Genomic DNA, 13,734 nt, shown 5'->3' with positions numbered 1-13,734 from the left:
TTGCAGTTTTTCCCACAATTCTAGTCTAGTTCTATTTTGTTTTATTTATACTTGAACAAATTACTCATTCCAAACTGGAACATTTTCTGCTTGATAAGCATGCTTGAGATCACTGTGCACATGATTTTTTTTTATAATTGACATAATTTCAGTGCTGAAATAGCAATGTTTCTTTTGTTATTCTAATGGAAAAAAATAAGGAATTGTACAAGTCATGTTAAAATCATGCTGTATAATAGTTTTTAAAATTTGTGCCCCAGAACCTTTAAAATAGGCATTAGAGGGGAATTTTTTCCCCCAGTGAATGGTTGATATTTGGAACATGCTGGAGAGGAGATGGTGGAATCGGATGCAATCACTATCTTTAGAGATCACTTGAATAGACACAGCATAGGGGGAATTAGGATAGGTCTCTTTCTGTGATGTAAATCTCTAACTCTGATAAAAATTTGACAGAGGGCTTAAAAATTTAATTTTGTATCTATCTCAAGGAATGTATTTATTTTGCAATTATATATCATTTCAATATAGATAGCTTAATCTGCTTCTGTGAGGCATGTAATACTTTGAAATACATTTTTACCTTCTGATCCTTCATGCTGACATCATATCATACAGCTTGATTTGCAATACCAGGCCACTTGCTGTATGAATGTTGTACTACTCTCGGGTTGAACAGCAATCATGTATAGGTGGCAGTGGGAGAACAAAAAAAATCGCCTTTTGGCCTGTCTTATTAGAATATTCAATATAGGCATCCGTTAGTCTTGTGAGACCATGGATTTTGTGCCTTGGAAGGTTTCCAGGGCGCAGGCCCGGGCAAAGTTGTATGGAAGACCGGCAGTTGCCCATGCTGCAAGTCTCCCCCCTCCATGCCACCGATGTTGTCCAAGGGAAGGGCACTAGGGCTGATACAGCTTGGCACCGGTGTCATCACAGAGCAATGTGTGGTTAAGTGCCTTGCTCAAGGACACAACACGCCTCAGCTGAGGCTCGAACAAGTGACCGACACCTTAACCACTTGGCTACGCCAAGTTTTAATATTCGAAACAGGAAGGGCATAGACTTAATTTATTTTCTGGGATCATTGTAACTCTTTTCATCCAAAATCCTAACAATATGGTAATTAACACCCAAAGCACTAGTCATTTTTGTTTAGGTTGAATACTCAGATAGATTAAGTCACTAATATTTCAATTTATTGTTTAATAGAAGTTTAGTAGAAGTTTAGGCCAAAAATTAAATTTTAGGTGAATATATTGCTTCTTCATTACATGTAAATATTAAGCATCATTTTTAAAATAATATTTTTTATTGAAACATATACCATATAAATTGAGTAAGTTTAAATCTCTCTGATTTAGCAACAACTACAATTTCAGTAGAAGACAATGAAGATTTGAGCAGGTTGCCTGAGAATGGCGTGGTGAGAGAGAAGAGAATACATAATTAACGATGGCAATAAATGATGAAACCTGTCATTGTCATCTGTTTATGGCACTGTTCAATACTGTTCAAAGACAGAAAGTGAGTTATTAATTTGAGTACTGGCAAGTATATTTCCTTCCTCCCTGCATTGGTGACAAAGTGGATTATCTGCCCAGATAATTTGCATTATTAATGCTATGTTGTATGATAATTTGCTGCCACCTTTGGTATGTAACTGGCTGGACATTGGTCACACCTAGCTGGCAGTCTCATGGAGAACCACTAGCAACCTGAAGTGTATTACAAATTTCAGAGCAGAAATATGGAACATGTTGGAAGCCGGAAGTGGGCACATCTAATTTCACTCTGCCCCAAATTGAGTATTAAGTCCAGGAAAAGCAAAATACTCTGCAGGTTGGGAATCTGAAGTAAGAACAGACAATGATGGAAGTACTCAGCAGGTCAGCTGGTGTCAGTAGAGAGAGAAACCGTTCACACATTGGATGGACTAAATGTTGTCATTAGCTCATGCAACGTATTGACCTCAGGGGTTAGACACCTCCCACCTGGGCCCTCTGGTTTACCTAGCCCCATTCATTTGAAATGGATTTCTGACTTACACTATGTTGCTGTTTATCATTTAGTTTTCCTTATATCCACTATATATTTGGTTTTACTTAACAGTGTTTTAATGTATTTTTAAAGTAGTTTCACATTTTCAACAGCACAAGTTGTCAAAGCTGCCAAAGCAGAGCCCTGTCTAAGGTTGCTGGACGTGATGTCGATAGGTCTGGATGCCTCCACTTGTGGGATGGCTGGTGGTTTGGAGCCGTGAGGAGCAAGTGCTAAGCGAGGCCAATATAAGAATATTTAAACTAATGACTTTGGCATACCCTGAAACAAATGCAGAAAGAAATTGTTGCATTTGTTCCTAATGTCAGTGCTGTTGCATGTTAAATGTCCATGTGCAGTTTCAGCCAAGTCAATTCTTTCTGCAAAGGTAAAAGAATGCAGAACTGAAAATCAAATAAAAACTTAATTCTATAAACATGTAGCATGTTGGACAGCATTTTTGTAAAGTGAGACTGAGGTAATGTTTTGTATCAAAGCTCTTTCCCAGATTTGATGAAGGCAAATGACAAATTTAATATCGCTATGGATGTGTGTAGGACTCCCATTTCTAGTGGAGTCAGTCACCTGAATTCAACTTCTTCCTGTCTCCCATTTTCCAGTTAAGATGGTGCTGAGTTGCTATATCTTTTGAGGTCATGACTCAGACTTGCTTGTTATTTAAATTTATAGGAGTGGTTTTGGTGGATATCGTGGAGAATTAGAGAACAGGTTAGAGTTTAGGGTCAGGGATGAAGGGAGTTAGAAATAAGGGACAGTAAATGAAGAGTCATAGCAGAAGCACCAGCACAGGTTGGAGCACTCCATGGCAGAAGGCCAATGATCCCTGTGGCCGGATATCACATTGGCAGGCACTAAGTCATAGACTAATGATCCCCACAATCAATGATCAAAGTCAGCAGGCCCTGTGAGCAATGCTGGTAACCACTAAGCACCCCCCCCCCCCACCCCACCTGCCAGTTGGTGAGTCCCAGGTTCAGAGGTCATTGAGGGCACAAAACACAATTTGCTTGTTGGCAAGTCCTGGTGTTGGAGATCCATGCAAGTTTGGAATTCAAAGCCCTGTGATCGGCAAGTCCTGGAATTGATACCGAAGGTGAGTCTGGAAGTTGGGACCCAAAGGTCGTAACCCCTGGGTCAGCATATTCAGAGCTTGGAGGCCCAGTGTCTATGAGTCTGGGCCAGGGACTAGAGGTTGAAGGCCCGGAGGCATCCTGTTCTGGGATTGGAGACCTGCTGCGGATGAGAGTGGATGGGTCAGGGGAAGGGAGAAAGGGGGCTTGTTTTGCCATTGTAGTGTTGCTCTATTGAACATTGTGGGCATGCTATGTTGGTGTCAGAATGTGGGCAACACTTGCAGGCTGTCCCCAGCACATCCTTGCATTGTGTTGGTTGTTACTACACACTTGATCCTAGCCAAAAGGCCAAGAAGCGATGGTTGTTAATGCAAATTATACATTTCACTATATGTTTTAATATACTTGATAACTATGTGAATTTGAACTCTGAATTTGTATGATGTTCCAAAACCGCATCTGTTGTGCTGAATGAATTCTGTCCAATTCTGTAACTAAAAGCAATGTATTATTTCCCAAAGTAGCCAAATGGATATTTCTGTACTTTTGAAAGGAAATAGCAACTGTATTCCTTGGTAAAAGTACAGAAATATCCATTTTGAAAGGAAATAGCAACTGTATTCCTTGGTAAAATTGGTTTCTTATGACTATTATGGCATGTGAAAAGAAAAATGTGATTAGGGAGTTAATGTGCATGTGTATCTTTTTCACTTGAAATGTATTTTATTAATGACCCTTTGACACAAATACTTTATGCAATACTTTGCACAAGTACTTAAAGGTAAAGATGGCAACTTTTTGTTGAGAAGAAAAACTGAGAAAAAAATCGGTCAAAAGCATTCAATAGAGAATGTACAATATGTACTTATTTAGGTTTTTAATGTCTGGACTTGATTTTGCCCTGGAGTGGCTTGTTGTGTGAGTATTGAAATGGCTAAATTTTCAACTGTTATATTGAGTAGAGGGTAACAGTATGTAGACTTGATTTAAATATATCAAAAAGGAATTGATATCAATTTGTTGGCACATAACAAATGCAATATCATGGATTGAGTGTGGATCAGGCCAACTGTCTCAATCACACGATAGTGCCAGTGTGAATGTTTAATTTTTTACACCAGTCACCTTTAATTGCCTTTGAATTCTTGAATTTCATGAACCTGGTAAGACCTCAGTAATTACAATCTGAGATAGTTTCATTTGGCTGCAGGAGGGAGGGGTGGGATAGGAGGTGAGGGGAGGGAGCTGAGTGATAGGGGTTAGGGTGTGGTTGGAAGAGAGTGGGTGGAGGCACCTGGCCTGGAGGGCTGGTTTCCATTTTGGATAAGAAACAACTGAGTTGTTGGAGTTTGGGGTATAGTTCTGCATTATACTTTTGGAAAAGGCATTGTGATGTGTGCTAATCTCAACTGATACCAACTTTAAGGCATGTTTGAGATAATATTCTTTCTGAGAATAACACACAGGCCAAACTTTTAACTTTTCTTCTGAATTAAGCTATAAATGGCCTAGTATTCCATGGAATTATTTTTTAAAAAGTTATCTTTGTTCATCCAGAGAATAGGAATTGTTATGAATTTAATGATTAGTTACCTGGGATGGTTAAATCTTCCACATGTTTTTTTACTGCTTGCTCTAGTAAGAGTCTGCAAAATGAAGTCCAAGTTGAATGAAATAAAACCAGAAGAGCACAGTGGTTCAGGCAGCATCTGTAGAAAGAGAAACAAACATTTTAGGTCAAGGCTCCTTCAATTTTTGATTTTGATTTTCTGAGTTCTGCTTTGCACATTTAAGCAATATTTGCTTGCTAATTTATTAGGGCCAACTCTACCTACTGGTGACGGACCAGGGCTTCCTTACAGAAGAGAAAGTGGTCTGGGAAAGTTTGCACAATGTGGATGGAGATGGGAATTTCTGTGACTCTGATTTTCATCTGAGACCTCCATCTGACCCAGAAACTGTGTACAAAGGACAGCAGGATCAAATAGATCAGGTATGCCATATGGTGCATTTAGATACTGAAAAGCAAAGAAACTGCAGATGCTAAATGTCTGAAGTCAAAACAGAAAAAAAAGTTGAGATATTGCTTGGGTCAATCGGAGACAGTAAACCTTTAGGTAGGCAGCCTTTCAATGATACTGCAGTTAAGCGAGTTATCCACCCATTTGGGTGAACCTACTACAGTACTTGGTGTATTGATTTTTTAAAAAAATGTTTCTATATTGTTCAAAGTACATTTATTATCAAAGTATGTACACTATATACAACCTTGACACTTGTCTCCTTACAGGCAGTCACAAAACAAAGAAATCCAACAGAATCAATTAAAAAAAATGTGCAGGAAAAACGAAAAACAAACTGTGCAAACAATAAAAGTAAGCAAATAGCATTCAGAACTGAAGTTCATGAAAGTGAGTGTACAGACAGAAAGCCAGCAGCTGATCTAGTAGTCCGCTAGTTGCAGGCCACAGGCTCAGTTCAACATGGAAATGAGTAAACCTCGTGGAGTAATGAGCTGAACTGGCCTGTCCCTCGCCTCCAACCCTGACAGCCTGACCTTTTCAATCTGGCCTGGTGCTTAAGTCATCCAAATCTGGCCTGTCCCTCGCTTCCAACCCTGACACCCTGACCTTTTCAGTCTGGCCTGGCGCTTAAATCATCCAAACCCTGGGTTGTTCTTTGCTCTTGCACCCAGGCCCTGCCACACCAGTACGCTCTTGGGCCTGGGCCACGCTGTCTCGATTTGGACTGTACCTGACCTTTTCAATTTGGCTCGGCGCTTAAATCAATGAAACCTTGGGTCTTTCCTCGCTCTCGAGCCCGGGTGCCTCTTCAACTCTGTCTTGCTTTGCCTCAGTCCGAATCACCTCCAGGTCCGTTCCAGCAATGGCCAAACATTAGTTCAATCCCCGCTGTCATGCTTAGGTCCCGCCACCTCAAATTGGCCTGTACAAGCCACACCGCAACTGTCCTGCACCTTCATCAGTTACTTTTAGGTAAAAGGCAACATCCATCATTAAGGACTATCATCATTCAGGAAATGCACTCTTCACATTGCTACCATCAAGGAGGAGATACAGGAGCCTGAAAGCACACACTCAAAGTTTTAGGAACAGCTTCTTCCCCATTGCCATCATATTTCTGAAAAGACAATGAACATTGCCTCATTTTTTTAGCTCTATTTTTGCACTACTTATTTAATTTAATGTTTTATTTTATTTTACTTATTTTATTTCTTATTGTAATTTATAGTTTTATATATTGCACTGTACTGCTACTGCAAAATATTTCATGGCCTATACCAGTGATGTTAAACCTGATTCTGATTCATTGTTACAGGTGAGCCTCTACTATGTAGCTTGTTAACCTGCGTTAATGCATTTGATCAGTATCCATTTTCCAAAACGTATTGTATTGCTCCAAACATATGTATTTAAAGTTACTTTATACATGGTAACCTTTATGGTGGTCATCATCCTCAACTCTTCACATTAATAAACTAAGAAAATGAGTCTTCTGTGGTGGGGGTGGGATAGTCATAGTCATACTTCATTGATCCTGGGGGAAATTGGTTTTCGGATGGAGCAGTGGGTAGGGAATAAACTGCTGTGGTTGAAAGCTGAGAGAACATTTGAAAAGAATTGCCTTGGAAATCAAAAGTAGCAACTGTGGTAAAGAAAGGGAGGAGTTGATAGAGGGGTACAAAAGCAAACTGGCATCTTTGTGGAACAATTGAAAAGAGGGATGATAAGTGTAGTTAATCAATTGTGCAAAGGCTGATTAATGAGTTTAACTGTTCTTAGTGCCTTCATCTGCAGCCCTGTATGTGAAAGCTAACTTCAATTAGGGCTTTTAATTTGGTACACAGATGGTTTTTGAATTGTGAGAACCACCAATGAATTGAGTCAGCATCATACCTTTTTGAGGCATCATTGTTGGAATGAGAGGGGAAAAGAGAGAATATAGAAGTTGTCTGCCAAGGACGATTTAGTAATTATTCTTGTGAAGGTTTCTGACTTAGCAGAAAGGTCATTGAAATATGCAAAACGTACATTATCTCTGTAAATGCATCTGATCAGTTTCATTTATTGATTGATTGAGATAGTGCAGAGTAGACCCTTCCAATCCTTCAAGCATGCCACCCAGTAACTCCCAATTTAACCCTAGCCTAATCATTGGACAGTTTACAATGACCAATTAACCTACTGTCTGGTTGTTCTTTGGACTCTGGGAGGAAACCAAAGCACTAGGAGAAAATCCACATATTCCACAGGGAGAACGTACAAACTCCTTACAGATGACATTGGAATTGAACTCTGAACTTGCCCCCCCAGCTGCAAATGTCCAGCTAACCATGACTCCACCGTAGAGCTTAACTAGTAAGCTTTTAAATGAAATGCCTGTTTTATACATATTTTCTCCATTTCACAACTTCTGTAATAACTTCAGATACATTTCTGCCATTCCAACACATCAGGTGTTTGTTCCTTGCACAAAAATGTGTGGAAATTTTTGGCAAGTTTTTAAAAAAAAACTTTCAAAGAGCCAGTTGTTGTCGAAACTTCCAGTATCAGAATATTTCATTTGCGTTTTCCTTTGAACAATTTGTTCAAACTTCATTTTGTTACTTGACTCTTGCTCCATGTCCTAAGTTTCCTTGTATTGTTAAAACTCTACAGAAATATGATTAAAAATAATACTGCCCTTACTTTCAAATGGATGTGCTGATGACACTTCAGATATTTTTCTGAAATTTGAATTCCAATGTCAGGTTCAGACTAATTAATTAAAATCATTTTGATAAGTTGTTGGTATTACAACTATTGCAGTAAGTGGGTTGAAATTTGTTTGCAGTAAAAGGACAGTAGAAATTTTAGTTTCTTTGGAATATTTCCACTTTTGCATTTAGGCAGCCATCGATCCCAGGGGATCAGGGTTTGCACCTCTGGTGGACTGTGTCATGTCCAGGGCGCAAGCCTGGGCGGGAAGATTTGGAGAACCATTGCCCATGCAGCGGGTCCCCCCTCCCCCCATATCACTGATGTAGTCCAAGGGAAGGGCAAGACCGATACAGCTTGGCACCAGTGCCGTCACAGAGGTTGCCAGAGTGAAGTTGTAAACAACATCAAACTGCCTTAAGGACCCCGGCTCCGGATCTCTTCCTTGGGGTTTACTCCTGAAGCCTTTCCCATGGGTGGGTATGGCCACAAGGCAGCGGAGGTTTAAAATCAGAATTTTCCTTCTCATAGGTGGGCTGCCGTCCAAGCTTGAAGCAACTATTTTTGAGGCGTCAGTAGTTCTTGAGGTTGAAATAGCCGTAGATGATAGTAGGATAAGCTCCCACTACCTATGAAGTGCTCCAAATGGCGTGCGTCTCTAACAGCCACTGACAACCAAATTCAACTCTTGGTCTTCACGTGGGCTTAGCTACTAGGCCGGACAGAACTGTTTTACTGATGAGAAGGGGCAAAGGTGCATTTAGAACCTCTCTTGAATTTGGTGCCAGTAATAAACCCACTGATATCCCCTTTTTACAGTGAGAGTGGGAATTTCTGGTTGTTACTCTTGAGTAATTACAAAGTATTTGTTCCTACATTAAGCTGTTGAGGTCTACCTTATATCTGTATTTAAGGATAAAATGAATACATAAAATTAACAACAGGGATAGGAGGATGATGTTAAAAGGGTTTAATGAAGTAGGAAAAGGTGTATCCAGAGCAAAGTTGTTGGTAATGAATAGTTGAACCAAATGGCCTATTTCTGTGCTGTAATTTTTGTTGTTTATTGAACAGCCCCCCAGCATTCCACTCAGATCAGTACTCCAGCAATGTTTCCAATTTAACAAGCAAAAACGAAAGCGTTTATAACACAACTATAATGATTTAATCAATGCTGTTCCCTTGTAGTTTATTGACTCTTGCTAGTGTGCTCAATTAATAGGATCTTAGTCATGACAATTGGACTTTCTACCTGAAACCAGTGCTTTGTGATCTGGTTTCTATGCCCATGGCTACATTTTAAAGCTTCTAGCTCGCATACTTCCTTGGGCTTATTTTATATATGTGTTAAATGTGCATAAGTGTTCACCAGATTCTGTTCATTGACTAAAGAAAGCAGAGAATTCTGATGGAAAGGACTTGCTGAAATTTTAATTTTTTGGTATATTGTAAAATTACAATGTAAGACTTTAAAAATCAAAGAAGCTCCTTTTAAAATGTTCACACACATTTTAGTTTATTACTTGGTTTTTCTATAGTGGTGTGGCAGTGGAGTCTAGGACCAGAGGGCACAGGCTCAGAATAGAAGGACGACCCTTATGTGGAACCATTCGAATTCATTGCCATAGATGGCTGTGGAGGCCAGGTCATTGAGTATATTTAAAGCAGAAGTTGATAGGTTCTTGATTAGTAAACACATCAAAGGTTAAGGGGAGAAGGCAGGAGAGTGAGGTTGAAAGGCATAATAAATCAGCCATGATGCAATGGCAGAACAGACTTAATATGCCTAATGGCCTAATTCTGCTGCAATGTCTTATGATCTTAGGGACTTGACATTGCTGCATATCAGCAAAACTGTATTAGTACTTTAAGGGTAATTATTGATCCCTTATCCAGGGATTTCCTGATTGGACATTATTTCTTCTCTCAGGACTATCTGATGGCCTTGTCCTTACAACAGGAACAGCAAAGCCAGGATTTAACCTGGGAGCAAATACCTGAAGGAATTAGTGATCTGGAGCTGGCAAAAAAACTGCAGGAAGAAGAAGACAGACGAGCATCCCAGTACTATCATGAACAGGAGCAAGCAGCTGCAGCTCAGAGCCAGGTAATAACATTTTACTGGTAAGTGTGAAGCGGAAAACTAAGGACACAGTAAGTTGATTAAAAATGGAAAGTGCTGGAATTACTGGAGTAGAGAGGCAGCATCTGTGGTGAGAGAAACAGATTACATTTCAAATTGATAATTTGCCATTTGAACTGAAGGAGGATCATTGATATGCATAGTATTTACAGCATTTTCTAATTGTCATGTGACCTTTTACCAAGTAGAAAGCAGTTTGGTGGTAAATACATTGACCATTTTTATGTAGTATTGTTCCCTAACCTAAGGATGGAGGCTGCTGAGCAACTGGCTGATTTCAGGTTTCAATAACACAAGGTAAAGGGACTTGAGATAAAGAAATAGGCAATTGGTCTCAGCAAGGAGCAAACGGTGAAGGATTAAAAATAGAGCAACATGAAAAATAACTAAGATAAGCACAAGAAAGGTGAATGAATGAAAACATCATCCAAGAGAAACTAGTCGAGAATTTATCAGAGAAAACGTTTAATTCAAATAGAACAAAAAGTGAAGGCAAGTTGGATGCATTTGTGGATAAGTGGTTAAGGAAACACCTGACTTTACCCCAATTCCTTTATTTGTTGAAACATTCTTCTAATGTTAGATTCGCACTCAATGTAACAATTTCAATACACACCAGACCAGCCTTCATCATTCTATTCTCTACAGACTTGAAATAATCCAAACTCTGCTGCCCATATTCTAATCTGCAAATTCTCACTCTCCCCTTTTGCCCTATTTGCCCATTCACCACAACCTTCATACCACCTTGCCCACTTCCCTGCCAACAAACCTCCACCCCCTCCCAATCTCCACTGACCTATTCTGACTCCTTCAGAATTTGTGGCTACATTGTTGCCTGTTGGAAACCTTGGCACTGGCATTTTCCCTGTAACTTCATCTATCTAACTTAGTTTCTTCAGGACTCCGCTAAAAAAATCTGTGATGCACATTACATCAACTCTTTATAGAGAGTCCAACCTTGATTTGAGTTTGTTAATGATCCTGTGAATAGTATTGAGGTGTTTTACAATGTTAATGGCTTGTTGAAGCAGTTCGGCAGGATATAGGAAAGCAGTAAATTTGCTGAAATGAAATATCCTCAGATTCTTGAAAGATTCATTGTAGTAGACTAATGGACAATTTAAAGTTTTTACAGCCTTGATTTCAGACGTTTTACCCTTTGTTGTTATTGAACCAGCCACTAGATGGCGGTTCAGACTGTCATGAACAATCTGCCTACCCAGTCAGATGTTTGGAAATTGGGCTGAATTCTTATAGGCATAGGAATTTGGTGCACTGTGATGCACCATAATACATGTCATGAGCTTTCTGAAATATAGTGTTTACATTATGTTATTAGAAAGCAGTAATGTTATTTTGCTACTTAAGGATCTAAACTTCTAGTTCATTGACTTAAAATACTTTGAGCTTATCTTTGTTTCCATTCACAAGCTAAAATAACATTGATTAAATAAAACATGGATTGTGAAATCATTCTTTCTGCATTAGTGCCATTACAGGTGATTCTAGCTTGTTAAACTTCTCTTTGAGTATGGTTATGGATTTTGTCAATCCACTCAGCTCTCACCCTGATTGGTCCAAAGGGGTGAGCAGATATTGATTGCTCATGATGTCATGATGGCTTGTAACCGAGTGTGGCATCAAAACACCACGGGAAGACTGAAGTGGAAAACACTCCAGCAGAGTCAGGCCTCACAAGGAAAGAACGGTTTTGGTTGTTAATCCCGGTTCAGTTGTGTTATCAATGATCTCATTGTTAGTGAATTAAAATGTTTTCTAAATTTCACCCAGTGTTCAGTTCTTTAGGAGATGAAGCACTACTTATTTGTATGCAGCAGGGCCTGGAGAACATTATAGAATGTGCTGAAAAGTGGCATGTACAAATAACCACATGCCCTGATGTTCACTGGCACTGATGTTGCTGTATTCTTCTGCTGTCAGTACCCTGGACCAGGTAGACCAGTCACATAACTTAAGGCAGATATTGATAGATTCTTGATTGGACACAGCATCAAAGGTTACAGGGAGAAGGCTGGGGAGCTACGATTGAAAGGTGAAGCAGATTCTGGGGCTAAATGGCCTAATTCTGCTTCTATGTCTTATGGTCTTAGGGTCTTATAACTGGCTGCAAGAACCAGTGGCTTATAGTGCATAACCAGCCTGCTGGTGCTCCCAGTGCCTTTCCACCAAATAACAGCCACATTAGGAAAGTCAGCAAGACTGCTTTTGTGACTTCTAAAACCTGCAGACCCCATTATCAAGGAGGGGCAAGCCAGATCTTACACCATTGTGAATTGGTGGTAGGTTGCTGTTTCCCTCAACATAACACATGGCCAACACTGAAATAGCTCAGGAAGGCTTTCAGGAACAGATCAGGAGAAGTTCACTTTCTGGAGGACAATTCAGGATGAGTAGTAATATTTGATAGTGATTGGCTTCTGATATGGACAAGCCATATAAAAATAAAAATTAAGAACTTGGCATCTTCACTTCCTTTTCAAATAACATTTTGATTATGAGACTGTCCATATTGTCCTCAATAATTTGATTATCCACATGAGTTAGTCTCTTTCTCCCACATGAGCCAGCTTGCTGAGCGGACCATGAAGTGTGGTGAAGGTTTGAATGGTTGTGCTGGGTGCATGTTGCACGCTGCCTGGAGGTTGCAGTTTAGTATTCTGTAAAATTACAAATCTCTTTCAGCACTTACATGACTTGACAGCTTTCACGTTGCATGAATATTTTCTCAAACATTGCAGGAAGGGCAGCAATCACAGGCAGCAGCAACCGCTGGAAAACAATCGGGAGGCACCGAACGGAAACAGCGCAAGGAAGCAAGAGAGAAAGAAAAAGACAAGTGTATTCTCTTGTGATGGAGATAAAATATTTACCAGAAACTAAATGTGTAACCCTTAAAAGAATCCAGTGATATGCCGTCTGTGCCTGATCCTTAATTGTTTGTATTTTGAGAAGTGAAAGGATGACTTCTTTGATGCAGTCGGCCAAACTCTCTGTTGCACAATGCACTATATTCACAATGAAGTTTCTACCGTATTGATTGATGCAGTTACATTTTATTTGGACATAAATCGTTGTTTAAAACACGTGGAAAGCACCTTTACATGTAACAGTAAAATCACCATGCCTCTCCTCAATATTTGGCATTAGTTAATGCAATCAGCTAATAAGCTATTCTGAATAATACAGCCTCAGTTTTGTTATAGGACAATGATTGGCAGGTTTCATGGTTTCTTTACTTTTCATTCTCTGCTTACAATAAGAGAAAATAGAATATTTTTAGCTTTCCTTGACTGTTCCTAGAGTTGAACTCATAGGGAGATAAAGGCAAAAAAACTTAAAAGGTCGTTCACAAATTCTGCTGGAGGACAGCTGTAGAACTGGACAATCTTTTCTAATGATGAGTTTTTTGTATGAGTCACAATAAAGGATGCAAGGAGAGGGGTAAATATTTGTTAGTGGTGGTCTTTCGTGCTTCAAGTTTTCTTTAACTGGATATACTCATTTTGCATGATTTTAAAATTGCTCCATCCAACAAGAGTCACTCTGGGGAAATGCCTAAAAGTAAATATTTGATCATCATATTTGAATATCAGCAATTTTAAAACAAAAAGCTTAATATTTTGATTAAATATACTTTCTGGCAAATAAGAAAATAGCTTCAGATTGGCTAAGAGGTATTTCTTGGATAAGAATATTGCAAGCCCTTCTCCATGGG

General features: G+C 39.4%; 1 protein-coding gene across 3 annotated transcripts in view; it reads left to right on the top strand.

Moving 5' to 3' along the window:
* Positions 1 to 13,465, top strand: part of mindy2 (MINDY lysine 48 deubiquitinase 2) — a 104,465-nt gene extending 91,000 nt beyond the window's left edge. Inside the window, exons 7-9 of one of the 3 annotated variants that reach the window (XM_072278426.1) lie at positions 4,954 to 5,127; positions 9,813 to 9,959; positions 12,758 to 13,465. In XM_072278426.1, the coding sequence (XP_072134527.1) occupies positions 4,954 to 5,127; positions 9,813 to 9,959; positions 12,758 to 12,871 (435 nt within the window). In that variant the 3' untranslated portion in view covers positions 12,872 to 13,465. Of the gene's footprint in view, positions 1 to 4,953; positions 5,128 to 9,782; positions 9,960 to 12,757 lie in introns of all 3 variants that reach the window. The other 2 variants (XM_072278425.1, XM_072278427.1) reach the window with 2 other exon arrangements.
* Positions 13,466 to 13,734: the final 269 nt, after the last annotated feature.

This window comes from Mobula birostris, chromosome 14, assembly GCF_030028105.1.
Source record: "Mobula birostris isolate sMobBir1 chromosome 14, sMobBir1.hap1, whole genome shotgun sequence".
NCBI classification, from domain to species: Eukaryota; Metazoa; Chordata; class Chondrichthyes; order Myliobatiformes; family Myliobatidae; genus Mobula; species Mobula birostris.
The sequence above is the reverse complement of the archived record's forward strand: the minus strand, read 5'-3'. Positions and strand labels throughout refer to the sequence as shown.